Below are 17,116 nucleotides of genomic sequence, written 5' to 3'. Positions count from 1 at the left end.
TATGGTAGTGGTGGTGGTAAACGTCTTTCCTGCCTCCCATCTCCTTTCTCTCTCCGCACCCCCCTCTGCGACACTTGACTGCACCCCCCTGTTCCCAAATCCCCTTGGCTCCCCTGCCGTGTGGCCCAAAACTGCCCACTCCTGCTGCACCCACGGTCAAGACCCCACTTTTCCATCTTCGCTCCCTCCACACAAGTCGCCCACTCTCCCACTCCGCCCACATCGTCTCCCTCCCCAGATCGTGCGTACCTTTGTCTCTTTCTCCCTCTTCCCTTCTCCAGGTCGAACAGGAGGAACTCGATCCTATTCACTTCGCACAACCTCAATCCAATTCCCCTGGATGCAGCCCTGCATTTAGGACACGACAAAACTTCCACGACTCTCTCCGACCTCGTCCGAATCGATTTGATTTAAACTCGTCGACCGAAATTCCGTCTCCTTGCGACATTGTTTCAGCGGCAATACCAGCAGCACCCGTTAGGATACCGACTGAGCAAACTTTGGGGACAGTCGAGCAAGAGGATTAGCAGGGAAGAAAGAGAAAGGAATCTATTGCCATACGGCTCTCATCGACACTTCGTTACTCTCATTCATGTCACTATTTTCGACTACGATTTTGTCCAACCAGTAGACGATGCCGCGCAACCACTTCTTCTTACACTAGCCGACCCCGAACAACTTCTTGACGACGACACCCGAATCCCTCAAGCGCAACCCACCCCTCATTTCGCCGCGTCTTGACGACGCCGGCTCACCGTACCACTCTTTGGAAGCAGGTTTCTTCGACGACAAACCGCCGTCATGTTGCGGCCGGCAACCCCCATGTCGGTGCTGCTCTTTGCGGCCTTCGCCTTGCTTCTGCTGTCTACCCTATCGACCCCGATTATTAAGGCTATTCCGCTGGGTAGTTTCAAGGGAGCCAACTTTGGAGTCTTTGGCGTTTGTAAGGCAGACGGCACTTGCGAAGGCCCTGAGATTGGTTATGACACGAGTAAGTAATTCAACGTGGTACACTGCTGACTACCGAAACGGGGGACTGTGGCTGACACTCTCTACAGCACGAGTTTTTGGAGCCGCGGATAGTAAGGGGGCCTTTGACCTCCCAGACTCTGCCCGAAACACTCTGTCAGCCATCTTGATCGTACATCCTGTCGCTGCCCTCGCGACTCTCATCATGTTCATCATGGCTGCCGTCGCTCACCTTCACTCGCCCTCTCATTCTGCGAGATACCTTCTCGCCCTCTTCATCTTCTCTTTCATCGACTTCCTCATCTGTCTATTGGCTTTCCTCGTTGATGTTCTCCTCTTCGTCCCCCACATGGCATGGGGCTCATACATCGTCCTTGCCGCTACCATTCTTGTCGGAATGAGCGGTTTGGTCTCGTGTGCTATGCGCCGCATGTTGGTCAGCAGAAAGGCCAGGAAGAAGAGAATCGCCGAGAACGCTGAGATGAGCGGAGAGAATTACTACAACCGCGAGGCTCAGGTAAAGACTGCTGCGTCGGTCGCCTCTCAGCCTACTGTTCCCGTTGTCAGCGGAGGAAACGGCATTGATAAGATGCCGACCTTTGCCTCATTCGAATCTCAGAAGAACAATGACCAGGTCAGCGATGAACGTATCCCTCTCACAGCAAGAAGTCCGGTCAATGGCTCTCAAGGCGTCATGACTGCTAGCGATGCTCCTCCTTCACGATCTGGTTCTGTCCCGCCGATTCAGAGAGATCCTTATGGAAACCCGCTGCCGCCTCAAGATGGATTTGGCCCAAGAAGAGGTCCCTCGCAGGAGCGCATGAGAGGTAGGGGCGGTATGCCTCCTGGAGGATTCAGAGGGCGCGGTGGTGGCTACGGTGGCAGAGGCGGATATGGTGGCTACGGCCCTCCGCCGCCAGGAAGAGGTGGCTATGGAGGTCCTCCCGGACGAGGAGGTTATGGTGGCCCTCCGCCTGGTGGTCGAGGCGGGTATGGCCCGCCACCCCCTCGCGGCGGCTTTGGACCAAACAGTATGAGAGGAGGCCGACCACCTCCGCCAGGTTATCAACCCGGACCTGGTGGTCCCGGAGGTCCTGGACCGTACGACCGTCGTCCAAGCCCAGCCAACGGCTACGGTGGTCCTCCTCCTGGCGGCCCCTACGGACGTCGTTCCATGGATATGGCCCCGGGTTACACCAGTTCGAACAACCTCACAAACCCTTCTCTCCCATCTATCCCTCAACAAGAGCAGGGCTATGAAGCCTACAACCCTCAGCGTCAGAGCTTGCCGAGAGCTGAATCACCTCCGCCTCTCCCTGGCCACGACGGACAGCCAATGGTTGGCCAAGCGGTTGAGATGGACGCCGCTACAGGAAGCCCTGCGCATCCACCTGCGGGTTTCGGTCAGTTCCGTGACAGTGATGCTGACATTGCCGGCATGGTCGGGCTCCAGCAGCAGCAAAACGGCGGAAACAGGTCTCACCCTCAGAGGCACGACACGTACATGAGCGAGGCAAGCAGGTACAGCCAAGACGAGTAAGTCCCTTGAATCTTTGAAACAGAAGAGAGCTTTGCTGATTTTGAATCTTTAGTGCCTATGTCCCACCTCGTCAGGCTTGGAACCAGAACCAGGCCTCATCACGCACGGCGTCTCCGCTGCAACAGCAACGCTCTGCTGAGATGCTCAACCGAAGCTCGCCTGCGCCAGCAGCCAGCGATTATTACGAAGATGTCGATCCGCGCTTCGCGGACGCGCCAGCACCGGCACCGGCTCAAAGAGCAGGTCCCCCGCCTGGCCTTCAGGTACCTCTACCCGCGCCCAATATGTATGATGACGCTCATGCGGATGCCGGTGCACGTAGTCCTGGCGCCGAGTCTGATCTGTCCAACTTCACCTCAATATCCCAGAGAGGGGTAAACCCGAGGTGGAATCCTGCGCCGCCAATGCCAGGGTATGGTCAGCCGATGCCACCCCGACGACCCGTCCAACAGCGAAGGCAAGACATGCTCTTGAACAACAACCCCGACTTTGAGCTTCCAGGCAGTCGCCTCGGCCCCCCATCCCGAGCAGGAGGCACCGGCATGATACCCGGCAGTGCGTATCCGCAAGGCCTATAATTCCAAACCCTTCCCTTTTTCACTCGACCGTAATTGGTTCTTTCTCGTCAGTCGAGTCAACTCGCCAAGTATATACACCAAAAGTGGGATACCTGGCATTTCATTTCTCAACCTTCCTTGAACAACACGAGTCGCAATTTCCGAGTCTCAGCACAGGCTCATGATGTTTTTACAGTCATGTCCTTCAGCCGATACCCCAAGCAACATTCAGTTCTCGTCCGCCCAGTACATACACCGGACTCGTGGATTTCTTCAAAACGGGCATTCTCTTCTTTCAAATGCTTCATTGCATCGAAGCAGCGTGGATGAAAATTAGTTTCGACTCCAGCATTCACCAACCCTTTTCCTGAGTCGTTTACTACAAACACACGGGCCACCTTTGTCTTTCTTCTCTTTTAGATGATTCAGAGTTGCATCCCAAGGCTCCCTGACACCGTTGCCTACTAGGGCAGCCAACTCTTTGGATCATGTCTGATTTCTCAAGCTCAACGATCCTGGAACAAAGCATGCGGGATATGATAGAATACTGTTGAAGCATGTGTAGGCTATCTGGTCGCGGTTGATTACGACCTTTTTTTTTTGATGAGCGGTTTCATGGTGGCGTGTGTGGATATGATTAAAAACAAATGGTTTCAGGATCGTCGGCTTGGCTCTTTGAGCCCGCCCTTCAGCTATCTTGCATGTGACGAGGAAGCTAGGAATCGAGGGAAGCTGGGTCTCGCCGCGGTTGGTGCCTGACATACGTCGTTCGCTGAGAATGCGTGCGAGACCTTAGTATCATAGTGAAGGGTGGTGGCAGAGAGAATACGAGAGATTACACTACTTCGTTGGCGCTATGCCATATACAGTGACCTATACTTGCATGTGCTCTAGTCAACGTTTTGCGGCTACTCATCCTGTCACTAACACGAATTGCAGTTACGAAGATGCGCCATGGTAGTTGGAGGCTCTCGGACCTGAGCGCACAACCGGTCTAGTCATCCGGAACGTCTTGGACGAGCTGACATTCAGCTACCTTACTCACCTGGCAAAGTCTTGGCAGTTCTTTGCTGATCAAGGCAACGAGCGACGTACGTACGGGCCGACTCAGTTTAGTGTCTAGCCCGGACCAACAATGGACTTTGTCATGCGGGCTAACAGCGGATAGGGCTACTAGGTGTCCCCTCGAGATCTGCAACATCAGGCCATCTTACGGACGAAGGCGGCTGCGATAGAGTTTAGGCTGGAGGTATGGGAGGTTAAGACGTAAGAAGCGCCTCCGAGATCGAAGATGTTCTAGGCTGAAACAGCCTTCCAGCTTGGATGGCTGTCTACGGCCCGACATTGTTCTGAGTCCTTCTTACCTCTTTGGTTAAACGGTACGGTACGACAGAAAGGGGGGGCGCGGGGAGGCGGGGAGGCGGGGGCCGGACGAACGCCTCCTTGCTATCTACCCTTCGGACACTTTGCTGGATGGCTTCGATTCTGCTTGCTTGGGCTTAGTCTCGTGACGCAGGATGCGAGATGTGGGCAAGTCCAAGCTTGAAGATGGGTTGCCCCGGATGTCAAGGTACGGCCTGAGGTAGCCTATCACCTGTCAAGGGGGTAAAGTTGAAGCCCTAAATCAGTGACACGAGATCCTCTGGGGAAGAGGGAACAAGCCACCACCAACCTTATTTCTCGACTCCTTAGCCGGACATGGAAGCCCTCCCGTGGGATTGGCCGGTCGAGCACGGCAGCTAAGGGGAGCAATAGCCAAATGCGGCGAACTTTGACTTTGGAGGCCCTTCTGATTCAACGTTTCGAGGTCTCTGGTCTTTTGACATTTCGCTGGCCTGGCGTGGGTGTCCTGTTGCGTACTTTTCGAGATGATTGGTTGATGATCGTTCATACTCGAGAGAGAGGAGAGGCTTTTTCTCCGTTCTGCTCATAGAGGGAATGGTGAGAGATAATCCTGCTTGTTCATTGGGCCGGGGAACGAAGGAAAGGTGTGGTAGAGGGAAAAGGGGGCGCTCGGGGATCGTGTAACCCGACATATCTGCGCCTAAAAACCTTTGATCGTTGTGGATATGTGGCTGTTGCATATGCGGACCTTTTGTGTGTTTTGTTGGAGCGTTGAACTATTGTAGGGCGCCAGCGGTTTTGGCCGTTGGCGGTGGTGGATGGAGAAGGTGGATTTTGATATGCTGAGTTTTCCGGTGAGAAAATCAGGAGCGTGAGTTTGTTCTCCCTGGTAATTGGTCACAGGCTGCGAGCCATCAGGTAAGAGAGGGGGGGGGAGGACATCTACCTTGGGCCAGCCTACTACAAAGGTTCATTAGATATAAGACGAGGAGCTCGCTTACCTTGTATTGTAGATGAATCAAAGCCGACCTTGAATCAGATCACTTTTCGTCCCAACCGCTCTTTCGTCGGAACATTCCCATTCACTCTGATCTTTGATCCGTCTTTATCCCGTATTCCGAGATCCGACGACAGCATGTATGCCACTGGTATTGTGCGTTCTCCCAAGCACCTCGTCGACAGAATGAACCTCGAGAAGCATAATCATTACATTGTCTGCTTTGCCACAATCCCATGCGACAGTCCCGAACACCCATCCAACAGAACGACGGCTACCGAAGGGGAACTGTGTCGATATCACTTGTGGGTGTTTGACTCTCCGCCGGTCGTTCTTCCTGCCCTCGAGGAGAATCTTGTCGTTCCGAATGGTTCTACCAACTTCAAAATCAGACTGAGTGGCTTCGGTAAAGGGGTTTCCACAGAACTGTTACAGAGGATGGCAGATATACTACGGGCTCGCATACAGGCTTCTTACTAGGCAGTGGTATGCTTTCATCTTCGAGATATTCCGCATCGACTGCGCAGAGTGTTGGCGTTTAGAACTTTGACTTTTCCACCGGGCTGCGTTGTAACCTTGCTGGTATTGTCTTCTTGAGCGTTGAACTTTTTGCGTTACTCTGCTGCAAGAGACCGACGAGAGCAAGGCTGAGATGCAGGCACTGATCTGAAGATTCTTACTCGACTCCTGCCTTGCTTCCCAGTCCCCTCTACCATATTTGTCTTATCTGGCCATCTGCGCATTTTTTTCTTCTTAAGGTCGAAGGAAGAAAGGCCGCCTTGGGTTGGGCTGCCTCGACGAGGCTCCTGCCTTCCTACTTCACCTTCAACTCACCTGCAAGGCTGCCTGCACCTTCCACCCACCTCACACCTCATTCCTTCCCTGTCTGCCAAACCACCTACGGGCGCGCCAGCGCGCCTTCCATCCGACCTTCAGACCGCGACCTCACCTTCCGTCCCCTCTACGCACATTGATACCCTGCCTTGCAAAGCGTCGGCCCTCGGCCCCTCCCCTTGACTTCATCAACTCTTCCTTTCGCCCTCCCTCCATCTATTTTTCAACCCATCCATCACCCCTCCTCAACTTGCAATTTTCGTCAACAGCCGCTTCGTGACAGCTTCACCTCCCATCTCTACTTCCAGACGAGATGACCTGAAGCTTTTACGTCCAAAGCAATTGGCACCATTCTTTTCTTGATTCCTTCCTCAGTCTCATCATCAGTCGTTCCTTCATCCGCCACGGCAACAACAACAGCAGCAGCACAGCACTCCTTTGGATGCTCACCGTCTGAGAAATACTCTCCGAACTGGATCAACACAAAAGAAATTCGTCTTTGGCCAACGCTTATCCATATCAGGATTTCCGAATTTTGTTGGATGCTTCCAAGTATTGGCGATGCCTCTGAATCTCAACATGGATCATCTATCTTCTTCCTCGTCGGCGGCGGGGGGCACTACTACCTATATCCAGCAATCTGTCAGCACCTTCCAGCAGGATGTTCCTAGACAAACCTACACGACTGCCGGTACCATCTACAACCCCAGTACCGCCCAGCAGCTCCAGCCTCCCGTTCGTCGCGGCCGCACTCTCAAGTGGCCTGCCCAGGGAGCCGCTGCTTCTGAGCTGTCTCTCTTTCCCAAGTCAGTTCTTGCCGGCTTGCCTCTCAAGTCCCAGAATCTCGTCACTACACCCACCAGTCCTCGCCCACCTCAGATTCCCAAGTACTCGCCTCTTCAGCAGAACTACGACCGCGCCGTCAGCCCTCTCACCGACTACAGCCTTGAGTCTCCGAATGAATTGGACGTCCCAAGCATTTCGTCTTCCTCTCTCATGCCATCTTACAGCATGGATAGGAATCAAGCCTCACCAGCTGCTGCTGCCATGCCCACACCTGTCGTGAAGAAGCATGTCGATGCCAACTCGACTGACAATGAAGACGATGAGAGCTCTGGCGAGAATCCTCTTCGAGGCCTGACTGTCAAGTCTCTCCACAACTTGGCATCATACCCCAATCCGAACCAGAAGAGAGCTCAGAGGGCCCTTCTTCGTTCTCGGCCGGGTGCAACGCCGGCTCCATCTGCTGGCAACATCAGCCGCACAGCCACTCCGTCTTACGGAGCCCAGACCTTTGAGGGTTTCGATGTGGGAAATGACGGCTCACATTCTCCTGCTCTATTCCATTCTGCCAAGACGGATCCGAACGACATTCTCAAGATGAAAGCCGATACATCAAGCCATGGCCCTGACAACTCCGGGCACATCAACTGCACAGGCCCGCCCCCTGGTCTTTTCCCAGCAGCCACTATCCAGAGAGATCCCCCACAGGCAGCATACAAGTCTACTCTTGCAACTGGCCCAGGCGCTCCTCGTCCCCTGACTGCAGGCCCCCCGGGTCACCGACAGTATCGGACATCAACGTTCGAGACCACGATGAAGGCCCTCAACAATGGCCCGAAAGAGATGCCGCTCGACGGACTCTTGTCGGGTCAAACGACTTTGGGTCCGCAAAAGCACATGACACTCGAACCCATGAGGTCCCGGGGCGCAGAGACACCCATTCATCTTAAAAGCCCACTCGAATCCCTTCTCTGCGGCTCTACACCCGACACAGACGACTGCTTCCAGGACGTCGTCGACGAGGCGCGAAAAGTGTCTGATCAACAGATGGAGAAGGTTCTAGAGTTTATCAAGCTTGGACAGAACATGAACGAAGCCACAAGCCGTGCTCAGGCTGCATCCGCCATGCCTATAGTCTCTAGTGATGACTGGCAAGCCGACTATCCCAAGACCGCTCGGCCTCCCTGGACGGAGGGTACGTGGGCCATTACGGATGATGCGCTCCAGAAACGCAACGAGAGAATCAGCCAGCTATTTCATGCGGGCACAGGCGCGCTTGGCAAATCAATGATGGCTGTTATCCAGGAAAAGGAATTCCGTGACTTCAAGCGCCAGGTCGGTGTCATCGGTGACCGACGACCCAAGGCCAAGGCTGAGAAGACTGAGTACCCGCCCATCAAGGTCGCTCAGCTGAACAACATGTCGGTCTCGGAGGCGACAGAACCCTTTCTCACCATGGCCTATTCTGCCCTGGTGAACCACCAGGAGGGAGCTCACGATCACCCTCAATTCCATCAGTGGGAAGACCCAGACCCACGCATGGTCGACAGGTCTGCTCAGGGTCTCCGATCAGTGTATAGACAGTGATGAGTAGATCTCGTGGAGGTTTTCGTCAATCATCTTCTGCTTCGTTAGCACCGTCGCTTGGATGGGGACCTGGTTTGGGCCCCTTTGTGTGGATTACCTGGGGAAAGACCTTGGGATTGGGACGACATTTGACAGAGCAGCAGTACCCCCAAAAGATAGCGTAGGGGGGACGAAGCAAGCTGTTAAGGGGGCGTTTTATTGAATTCTGGCGATTACACAGGACAGCAAAGGCGGTCATCAGTCTTTTCCACTTTATTACTCTCAGATAGGTAATCAAAAAGTTTAGGTATCATCAGATTGATCCCACATGCCAAGGTGATGACATTGAATGCTTTGCAACATTGCATTAAGAAAAGTCTGAAGATCATGACTTGGCTTTGACAACGAATCATGTATAGTTCGACTGTATATCTTACCTACATAGCAAGGTAGGGTAGGCAGGGAGAGGTGTTCCAATGAGCTGGGTACCACCCTTGAAGCCAGATAAGATAGACACGACGTGAAAGTGAAGTGTGGCTCCATGTCACGTGCAAGGACCCCACACCCATGTTCGCAACGCTATCCACCAGGCGTCAGGAGCAGCCAACTGTCCCATTCGAAGTCACCGACGCCGACCTCAAGCAGTCCGCCAAAAACCGCTGCCCAACATGAGCTACGGCAAGAAAGATGAAGATGCGGATTTGGGCCTGGTGAAGGTGGACAGGACCCAGGTTTTTCAAGAAGGTGAGTTTTTGACGGAATTGCAATCGATCCTCTGCATCCCTCTGGAACCCCTTCGAGCATTGGGCGAGCAAGCTGGCTAAACGGGAGTGAACAGCACGACTATTCAACAGCTCCCCAATCCAGCCGCGAAGATGTCGAATCCTCCTTACCAAGATTGCCCTTCTGCTCTACACGGGCGAGAAGTTCCCCACAAACGAAGCGACGACCCTTTTCTTCGGTATCTCGAAGCTGTTCCAGAATAAAGATGCCAGCTTGCGACAGATGGTCCACCTTGTCATCAAGGAGCTGGCTCACTCGGCCGAGGATATTATCATGGTCACCAGCACCATCATGAAGGATACAGGAGGCAGCACCGATGCCATCTTCCGACCCAACGCCATCAGGGCCCTGTGCCGCATTATCGATGTACGCCAAAGCTGTAAGCTACATGGAAGGGAGAGGGCAGTCTGCTAACTAGCTTCCAGGCGACCACAGTTCAGTCCATTGAGCGTGTGATGAAGACGGCAATCGTCGACAAGAACCCCTCTGTATCTTCCGCGGCTCTCATTTCCTCCTACCACCTTCTCCCGATCGCCAAGGATGTCGTCCGCCGCTGGCAGAGCGAGACGCAGGAAGCTGCGGCCTCCACCAAGTCCTCCAGCGGCTTCTCCCTGGGCTTCTCCTCGTCGAGCGGTCAATTGCCCGCCAACAACTCCACTATGCCCCAGTACCACGCCATTGGTCTGCTATACTCGATGCGCATGCACGACCGCATGGCGCTCGTCAAGATGGTGCAGCAGTTCGGTGCCGCTGGTGCTGTCAAGAGCTCTGCGGCGATCGTCATGCTCGTCCGTCTGGCTGCCCAGCTGGCCGAGGAGGACCCGTCGCTCAGAAAGCCCATGATGCAGCTACTGGATGGCTGGTTGCGCCACAAGAGCGAGATGGTCAACTTCGAGGCCGCCAAGGCTATCTGCGATATGCGAGATGTCACCGACGCCGAGGTCTCCCAGGCCGTCCACGTTCTCCAGCTTTTCCTCACCTCCCCCCGCGCCGTCACAAAATTCGCCGCTCTCCGAATCCTCCACAACTTCGCCTCCTTCAAGCCCAACGCCGTCAACGTCTGCAACCCCGACATCGAGCTCCTGATCTCCAACAGCAACCGATCCATCGCCACCTTTGCCATTACCACATTGCTCAAGACCGGTAACGAGGCTAGCGTTGATCGCTTGATGAAGCAGATTTCTGGTTTCATGTCTGAGATCACGGACGAGTTCAAGATTACCATCGTTGAGGCCATCCGCACGCTCTGCTTGAAGTTCCCTAGCAAGCAGGCCGGTATGCTTGCTTTCTTGAGTGGCATTCTCCGTGACGAGGGTGGGTACGAGTTCAAGCGCGCCGTTGTCGAGAGCATGTTCGATTTGATCAAGTTTGTACCGGAATCCAAGGAGGATGCGCTTGCCCACCTTTGCGAGTTCATCGAGGACTGCGAGTTCACCAAGCTGGCGGTTAGAATCCTTCACCTTCTCGGTCTCGAAGGACCCAAGACCTCTCAGCCTACGAAGTACATCCGCTACATTTACAACAGAGTGGTTCTGGAGAACGCCATTGTGCGTGCCGCCGCTGTCACTGCTCTTGCCAAGTTCGGTGTCGGCCAGAAGGATCCCGAAGTCAAGCGCAGTGTTGAGGTTCTCCTTACCAGATGTTTGGATGATGTGGACGATGAAGTCAGAGATCGTGCAGCGCTCAACCTCAGACTCATGCACCAGGAGGATGAGATCTCTGAGAAGTTTGTCAAGAATGGTACGTTTGATGCGGGTGATTGTGTAGATTTCCTTATTGACCCCTCTACAGACAGCATGTTCTCTCTGCCGTACTTTGAGCACCAGCTCGTCATGTATGTCACATCAGAGGACAAGTCCGCATTTGACAGCCCCTTCGACATCTCTCAGATCCCTGTCGTTACTCGCGAGCAGGCAGACGCGGAGGACCGGACGAAGAAGCTCACGGCAACTGCCCCGTCTCTCAAGCCTCCCAAGGTTGGCCCTACAAAGGCCGCTGCAGGTGGCGCGGAGGCTGCTGCATCTGCAACTGCGGCTTCTCAGCGTTACGCCCAGGAGCTGATGCAGATCCCCGAGATGAAGGAGTTTGGCAGCGTGCTCAAGTCGTCGCCTGTTGTCGAGCTTACCGAGTCAGAGATGGAGTACGTCGTTACTGTCGTCAAGCACATTTTCAAGGAGCACATTGTATTCCAGTACGAAGTTAAGAACACGCTGGATGCGACCGTTCTTGAAAACGTGTCCATCGTGGCGACGCCTTCCGAAGAGGAGGAGCTTGAGGAGGTTTTCATCATCCAGGCTGACAAGCTTCCCACAAATGAACCCGGTAAGCTGTACGTGGCCTTCAAGAAGATCAACGGCGAGGGCTCCATGCCCGTTAGCAGCATCTCCAACGTGCTCAAGTTCACGAGCAAGGAGATTGATCCCACAACAAACGAGCCAGAGGACACTGGCTACGACGACGAGTACGAGGTGGCCGAGTTCGACCTGTCAGGCAGCGACTATGTCATTCCGACATTCGCCAGCAACTTCAATCACATCTGGGAGCAGGTGGGTGCGGCCGGTGAGGAGGCCGAGGAGACTTTGCAGCTCAGCAGTATGAAGAGCATAGCAGGTGAGTACTTACTGGGTGGATCCGTCATGAGTAGAGCTAACCATGACATACAGAGGCAACGGAAGAATTGGCGAAGGTGTTGTCGTTGCAACCCCTGGAGGGTACAGATGTGCCCGTCAACCAAACGACACATACGCTCAAGTTGCTCGGAAAGACTGTTGGCGGCGGCAGGGTGGTGGCTAACATCCGGATGGCATACTCGTCCAAGTCTGGTGTGACGACCAAGATCACGGTTCGCAGCGAGGAGGAGGGCGTAGCGTCGCTTGTTGTTGCATCGGTTGCTTAAGGAAGACAGTTCGGAGTTTTGTGGGATCGATACATGGTCGGATATTCCAAGCACAGACGTACGTACGGCAGCACAAAGATACGAGAACTTTGATTATAGCCCAAGGTACTCGACCGAGCAGCCGCCACCATAGTAGCTTTGGGGGTGTCGAGCAGGAGTTGGAGCGCATCAGCGTGCGCGTAAAAGGACTGGCGGCTTGCGTATACTAGAATGAAGACATGAAAAAGCATCACGAAGTACTAGTAGATTCAGGTGTGAAGTGGAAAGTGAATGTGTATGAGGGCCACCCACACAATCATCATACACGGCGCAAGCCTACGATGCTACCTTGGCACCTTGGGTACCGGTAATTGTAGATGGGTAAGGTAGATTTGACTATCAGCTCCACGCCCAACCCTTGTCAGCATCCAGACGCTTGTCAAATAAGAATAGGTCAAGCCTCGCGGCGCATGTCAGTTGATCGACGTCAAGCGGAGCTGGTGTTGGTGCTGAAATTGAGCTTGACGACTGACACTTTGGGGGGGGGGGGGGCGCTTGACGCGTGTGGCACGGGCCAGGAAGGCTAATCCCAATGAGGACTGGGCGGGAATGTTGGGATGTGCTAGAGCTCGAGGGCCAGGACAGAAATGACGTTCGGTGACGGAGTTCTCTGCGTGTGCGCTCAAGCTGAGCTGTCCAAGGAAGGGTACCTTAGTGAAGAAAAAAAAAATAGCTTGGCCCTTTCGGCGCGACACGACGGCCACGCGACCTTTCCGCTGTTACCACATGTCAAGTTCTCGGGCTTCTCAACCTGCTCTGCTCAACGCAACTTCGTCAGGTCTTATTGAACAAATCTCGTCGCTTGTCTCGGGACAACTCTGACACTCACCTTGGCGAACCGAAGTCTTTACAACTTCACTAGTCTCCACATGCTCTTTTGAAGCTTTCCCCCCCTTCCGCCCTGCCCACCGCACAAACCTTGTTCACCACCCCCCGCCGAAACCGAGCCCTCGACCAACCCCGGTTTGAAGCCATCGTCACCGCTTAGAAACTGGACCGACGTACGGATACCTTTTCGGACCCATTTAGTGGTCCTACGGCGCTCTAGATTGTCTTCCCCGGGACTCGCGTGGAGTCCGATCCGCCAGACAACAGGACGAGGGAAAAAATAAATAAAAGAGCTTTCTGACAACAAAAGGAAACGCACGACTGCAAATAACCCCCCGCGGCTCTTTGCACAGCTTCTCCCCCAACTACCTACACCACACGTAGGGGCCGAAAAGCACCAGCTCCGTCGATCACAACTCTCGAGATAGTTCCCGAAAGCAACGCTCGCCCAAGATGGTCTACGTTCGCCAGGAACGCCTCCCGGCGCTCAAGGAGTACAAGTACTCTGCCGTCGACCACTCGCTGACGTCAAAGTACATCCTGAAGCCCTTTTACACGAATGTCGTGATCAAGATGTTCCCCATGAGCATGGCGCCGAACCTCATCACGCTGACGGGATTCACCTTTGTCATTGCAAACGTCCTGACGCTGCTCTGGTATAACCCGACGCTCGACCAGGACTGCCCTAGCTGGGTGTACTACTCGTGGGCCGTTGGCCTGTTCCTATACCAGACTTTTGATGCCGTGGACGGATCGCAGGCGTGAGTCCCTCTTCTCCTTCATTATTATCTTCCCATATCTGGGATTTCTCGAGGAGATAAATGGAAGCTAATGTGGAAATTTTGGCGAAATAGTCGACGAACGCACCAGTCCGGACCGCTCGGCGAGCTCTTTGACCACGGCGTCGATGCGCTCAACACATCCCTCGAAGTTCTCGTCTTCGCCGCGTCGCAAAACATGGGCCAGGGTTGGATGACGGTCGCCGTCCTCTTCTCTTGTACGTATTCTATTCATATTGCTGCCCGTGAAGCCCGGAAGCAAGAGGCTAACACAATCATTTCTTACCGCCCACAGCCCTCCTCACCTTCTACGTCCAGACCTGGGACGAGTACCACACAAAGACCCTGACCCTCGGCATCGTCAACGGCCCCGTCGAGGGCGTCCTCATCCTCGTTGGCGTCTACGCCCTGACCGGTTACATGGGCGGCGCCTCCTTCTGGCAGCAGTCCATGCTCCGCACCTTTGGCGTCTCCGAGAAGCTGGGGGTCCCCGCCGCCCTCTACGAGCTCTCCTTTACGCAGTGGTACATGGTCCAGGGCTCCTTCGTCCTCGTCCTCAACACCATCGAGTCGGCGCGGAACGTCATCCAGGCCCGCCGCGCACGCGGCGACCGCTCCCGCGGCGCGCTGCTGGGTCTCCTACCCTTCTTCGGCATGTGGGTGCTCATCATCTCGTACCTGCTCCTCAACCCGGCCATCCTGCACGCCCATCTCGTGCCGTTCGTCATGTTCGCCGGCATCGTGAACGCCTACTCTGTCGGCCAGATGATCACGGCCCACCTCGTCAAGCTCGACTTCCCCTACTCCAACGTCCTCGGCCTGCCGCTCGCCTTTGGCGTCGGTGACGCGCTTGGTCCCGTCCTGCAGCGCAACTTTGGCTTCGGCTGGCCCAGCGCCCTCGGCGACGGCGTTTACCAGGTCGCCTTTATGTTCTCCATGCTCGGCATGGCTGTCGGTGTCTACGGCAGCTTCGTGGTGGATGTTATTGTCACCATTTGCGACTACCTCGACATCTGGTGCCTGACCATCAAGCACCCGTGGGTCGAGGGCAAGGAGAGCAACGGCAGCGCCCAGGTGGCCGGCAAGAAGTCGCAGTAGAAGCCGGTTCACCGAGATTACAGTCTTGTTGCTAGCCTCGGCAAGACATACCGCACGGTGTGATACCCAGCTGACCAGCCGACGGGACGGAATCAAGCCCTCCACCCGATAGCCGGTTGCAAATTCGCAGCCGACGGGAGAGTTGAAGGTTAAGATTGAAAGATTAAAGATTTCGAACGGGACCAGCAAAGGCTGCAGTCCCTTTCAGGTCACGCTCGGATCTTTTCTCGACCTTTTTACAGAAGAGGAGGACAAGAGACGTAAACCTTCATGGTCGGTGTTGCGCAAAGTTTTTATCCTCGCCTCTCTTCTCCTTTTTTTTTTCTCCTTTCGAGCATCGGCACCATAAACTTGATTCGGAACGTCCAAACGACAACTATAATGATACTTTGACGAACCGGGCGGGGATGGACGGGTAAGGAGGGGAACGATATGCGAATATGACAGGTGATGATGACAGGCGGAAGAGGGCCCCGTCTGTCGGTTTCTCTTTCCCTCTTTGCCGGGGATCGGACTGGTTCTTGGGATGGATGGATGGACGGGGCTGGTTCAGGCTGGCAGGCAGGCAAGGGAAAAGTAACGATGTGACGGAAGTTTGTGTGGTTTTGCGAATAATCTTGTTCGTTTCTGTTTTGCTTCCTCTTTTTGGGCGCAGCATCATCATTGTTTCTTCTGCGCTGTGATTTGTCGTTTTTTTTCCTTTCCACCTCTTTAGTTTCTTCATCACCTACCTATCTGGCATCTTTTTCCAGGAGTTGAGGGGTGTGTGGATTTCAAGTCTTCTTTTTGGCTCCCGTTTCTTCAACGTTCGGCTACCAGTTCCCGATACGGAGACTTTGCTGTCATTGTTGTCGCGGTTTTGGGTGGCGATCGCTGTCTTCTCTACAACCCGTATTTCATGACATCTTTGTAAGCAAGCTTAGATGAAGAGGGTACCAATCCATCCTAATGTTGAAGATACACACGAACCGACGGAAAGAAGAAAGATGGGTTTTCCCACCAACTAATCATACCTGCCCTTGTTGATAGGACTACAAGGTCAGGTGTTGTGGCATCTCAGAGTCGAGACAAAGCAAGTCCAGGTGAAGCTTCGAGCCTCGGCTTACCTTCTCTGAACTCATCAAAGGTAGGTAGGTTCGTTGCATTTTCCCAACGCCCTCGGATCTTCGGCGACTTTACGAGTAAGGTAAAAACAACGAACCCACCTATGTAAAAGTAAAGTAGCCAAGATACGTGTACCTATAGTAGGGTGGTCAAAGGGAGAAAAAAGGACCCGACAAAGGACGGAACCCCGGGAAATGCGACAGATTGGGGTTCGGGCGAGCGAAACGGTATCAATGGAATCATCGATCGAGAAAGGACCGGATGGAAGAGGTGATCACCCTCGCCTGGGTAATACAGAGTAGTCAGATCCTATTGGCGGCATTTCAGTCAGACCAGTACGGCGCAGCCAGGCGCCGGCGGAACCCCGCCTGTTGCCGCCTTCTCGCCGCTCGCTCCGAGACGCCGACGAGACCCTGAGCATGCGTTGAGAAGTGATGGTCTTCATCACTGTCATCACTATAGTGTCTCCTCCTATGTGCAAGTCAGACGGCACGATAGCACCAAACATATCAAGATAATGCCATGTTTCTTCCTTAACGATATCTCGATGAAGTATACTCGCATCCAAAGGAATCCCATCACATCATCCCGACAAGAAGGATCTAAAGTCAGATCCTCCTTGACCGTCTCAGCCAAGCAGTTCGATCGCCCTTCTTCCTCCGCTTGGAAATCGCCTTGTCTTGGGCAAAGGAGACCAGAGTAACCCCGAATAGCATGCAATTTGCCCCAAAAAGAAAAAGAAAAAAACTGGAAAAATTTCCGAGCATACCGACGAGGCAACATGTGCTGCCCAAGATAAGATCGTGCGCGCTTCCTCTGGCGTTATCCGATGATGTCCAACATGCTCCAAAGCCCATAAAGCCCTGCCGGCGACGGCATCTTTGTTGCCTATGTCGTGGTCGTCGCCGTGCAGCGGTCTTTGTGATTCCCCGTGTAAAAAAGACGCCATGTCGTCTAGTAGAAATAGTTTGCCACGTCATATACTTCATGCTGTCGGTA

General features: G+C 54.1%; 5 protein-coding genes across 5 annotated transcripts; all 5 read left to right on the top strand.

The window, feature by feature from the left end:
- Nucleotides 1-801: 801 nt before the first annotated feature.
- CABS01_03349 (uncharacterized protein) lies at nucleotides 802-3,087 on the top strand (the record flags this gene model as incomplete). The annotated part of the gene is made up of 3 exons (XM_060536725.1): nucleotides 802-991; nucleotides 1,059-2,505; nucleotides 2,562-3,087. The coding sequence occupies 3 exons, from the start codon at nucleotides 802-804 to the stop codon at nucleotides 3,085-3,087; spliced, it is 2,163 nt and encodes a 720-aa protein (XP_060392644.1).
- A 2,162-nt stretch (nucleotides 3,088-5,249) lies between these two features.
- Nucleotides 5,250-5,887, top strand: CABS01_03348 (uncharacterized protein; the record flags this gene model as incomplete). The annotated part of the gene is made up of 2 exons (XM_060536724.1): nucleotides 5,250-5,281; nucleotides 5,674-5,887. 2 exons carry the CDS (start codon nucleotides 5,250-5,252, stop codon nucleotides 5,885-5,887), a joined length of 246 nt encoding a protein of 81 aa, XP_060392643.1.
- A 933-nt stretch (nucleotides 5,888-6,820) lies between these two features.
- On the top strand, nucleotides 6,821-8,611 carry CABS01_03347 (uncharacterized protein; the record flags this gene model as incomplete). Its single annotated transcript, XM_060536723.1, has 1 exon — nucleotides 6,821-8,611. The coding sequence occupies one exon, from the start codon at nucleotides 6,821-6,823 to the stop codon at nucleotides 8,609-8,611; it is 1,791 nt and encodes a 596-aa protein (XP_060392642.1).
- A 536-nt stretch (nucleotides 8,612-9,147) lies between these two features.
- Nucleotides 9,148-12,269, top strand: CABS01_03346 (uncharacterized protein; the record flags this gene model as incomplete). Its single annotated transcript, XM_060536722.1, has 5 exons — nucleotides 9,148-9,334; nucleotides 9,429-9,739; nucleotides 9,799-11,113; nucleotides 11,165-11,983; nucleotides 12,037-12,269. Coding segments are annotated over 5 exons (2,865 nt in total), but the record flags the coding sequence as incomplete, so codon positions are not given.
- A 1,320-nt stretch (nucleotides 12,270-13,589) lies between these two features.
- On the top strand, nucleotides 13,590-15,013 carry CABS01_03345 (CDP-alcohol phosphatidyltransferase; the record flags this gene model as incomplete). Its single annotated transcript, XM_060536721.1, has 3 exons — nucleotides 13,590-13,897; nucleotides 13,991-14,133; nucleotides 14,211-15,013. The coding sequence occupies 3 exons, from the start codon at nucleotides 13,590-13,592 to the stop codon at nucleotides 15,011-15,013; spliced, it is 1,254 nt and encodes a 417-aa protein (XP_060392640.1).
- Nucleotides 15,014-17,116: the final 2,103 nt, after the last annotated feature.

The sequence above is a fragment of the Colletotrichum abscissum genome (genome assembly GCF_030869225.1).
Source record: "Colletotrichum abscissum strain IMI 504890 chromosome Unknown Scaffold_6.1, whole genome shotgun sequence".
Classification (NCBI taxonomy): Eukaryota; Fungi; Ascomycota; class Sordariomycetes; order Glomerellales; family Glomerellaceae; genus Colletotrichum; species Colletotrichum abscissum.
This window is presented reverse-complemented; position numbering and strand designations above follow the sequence as displayed.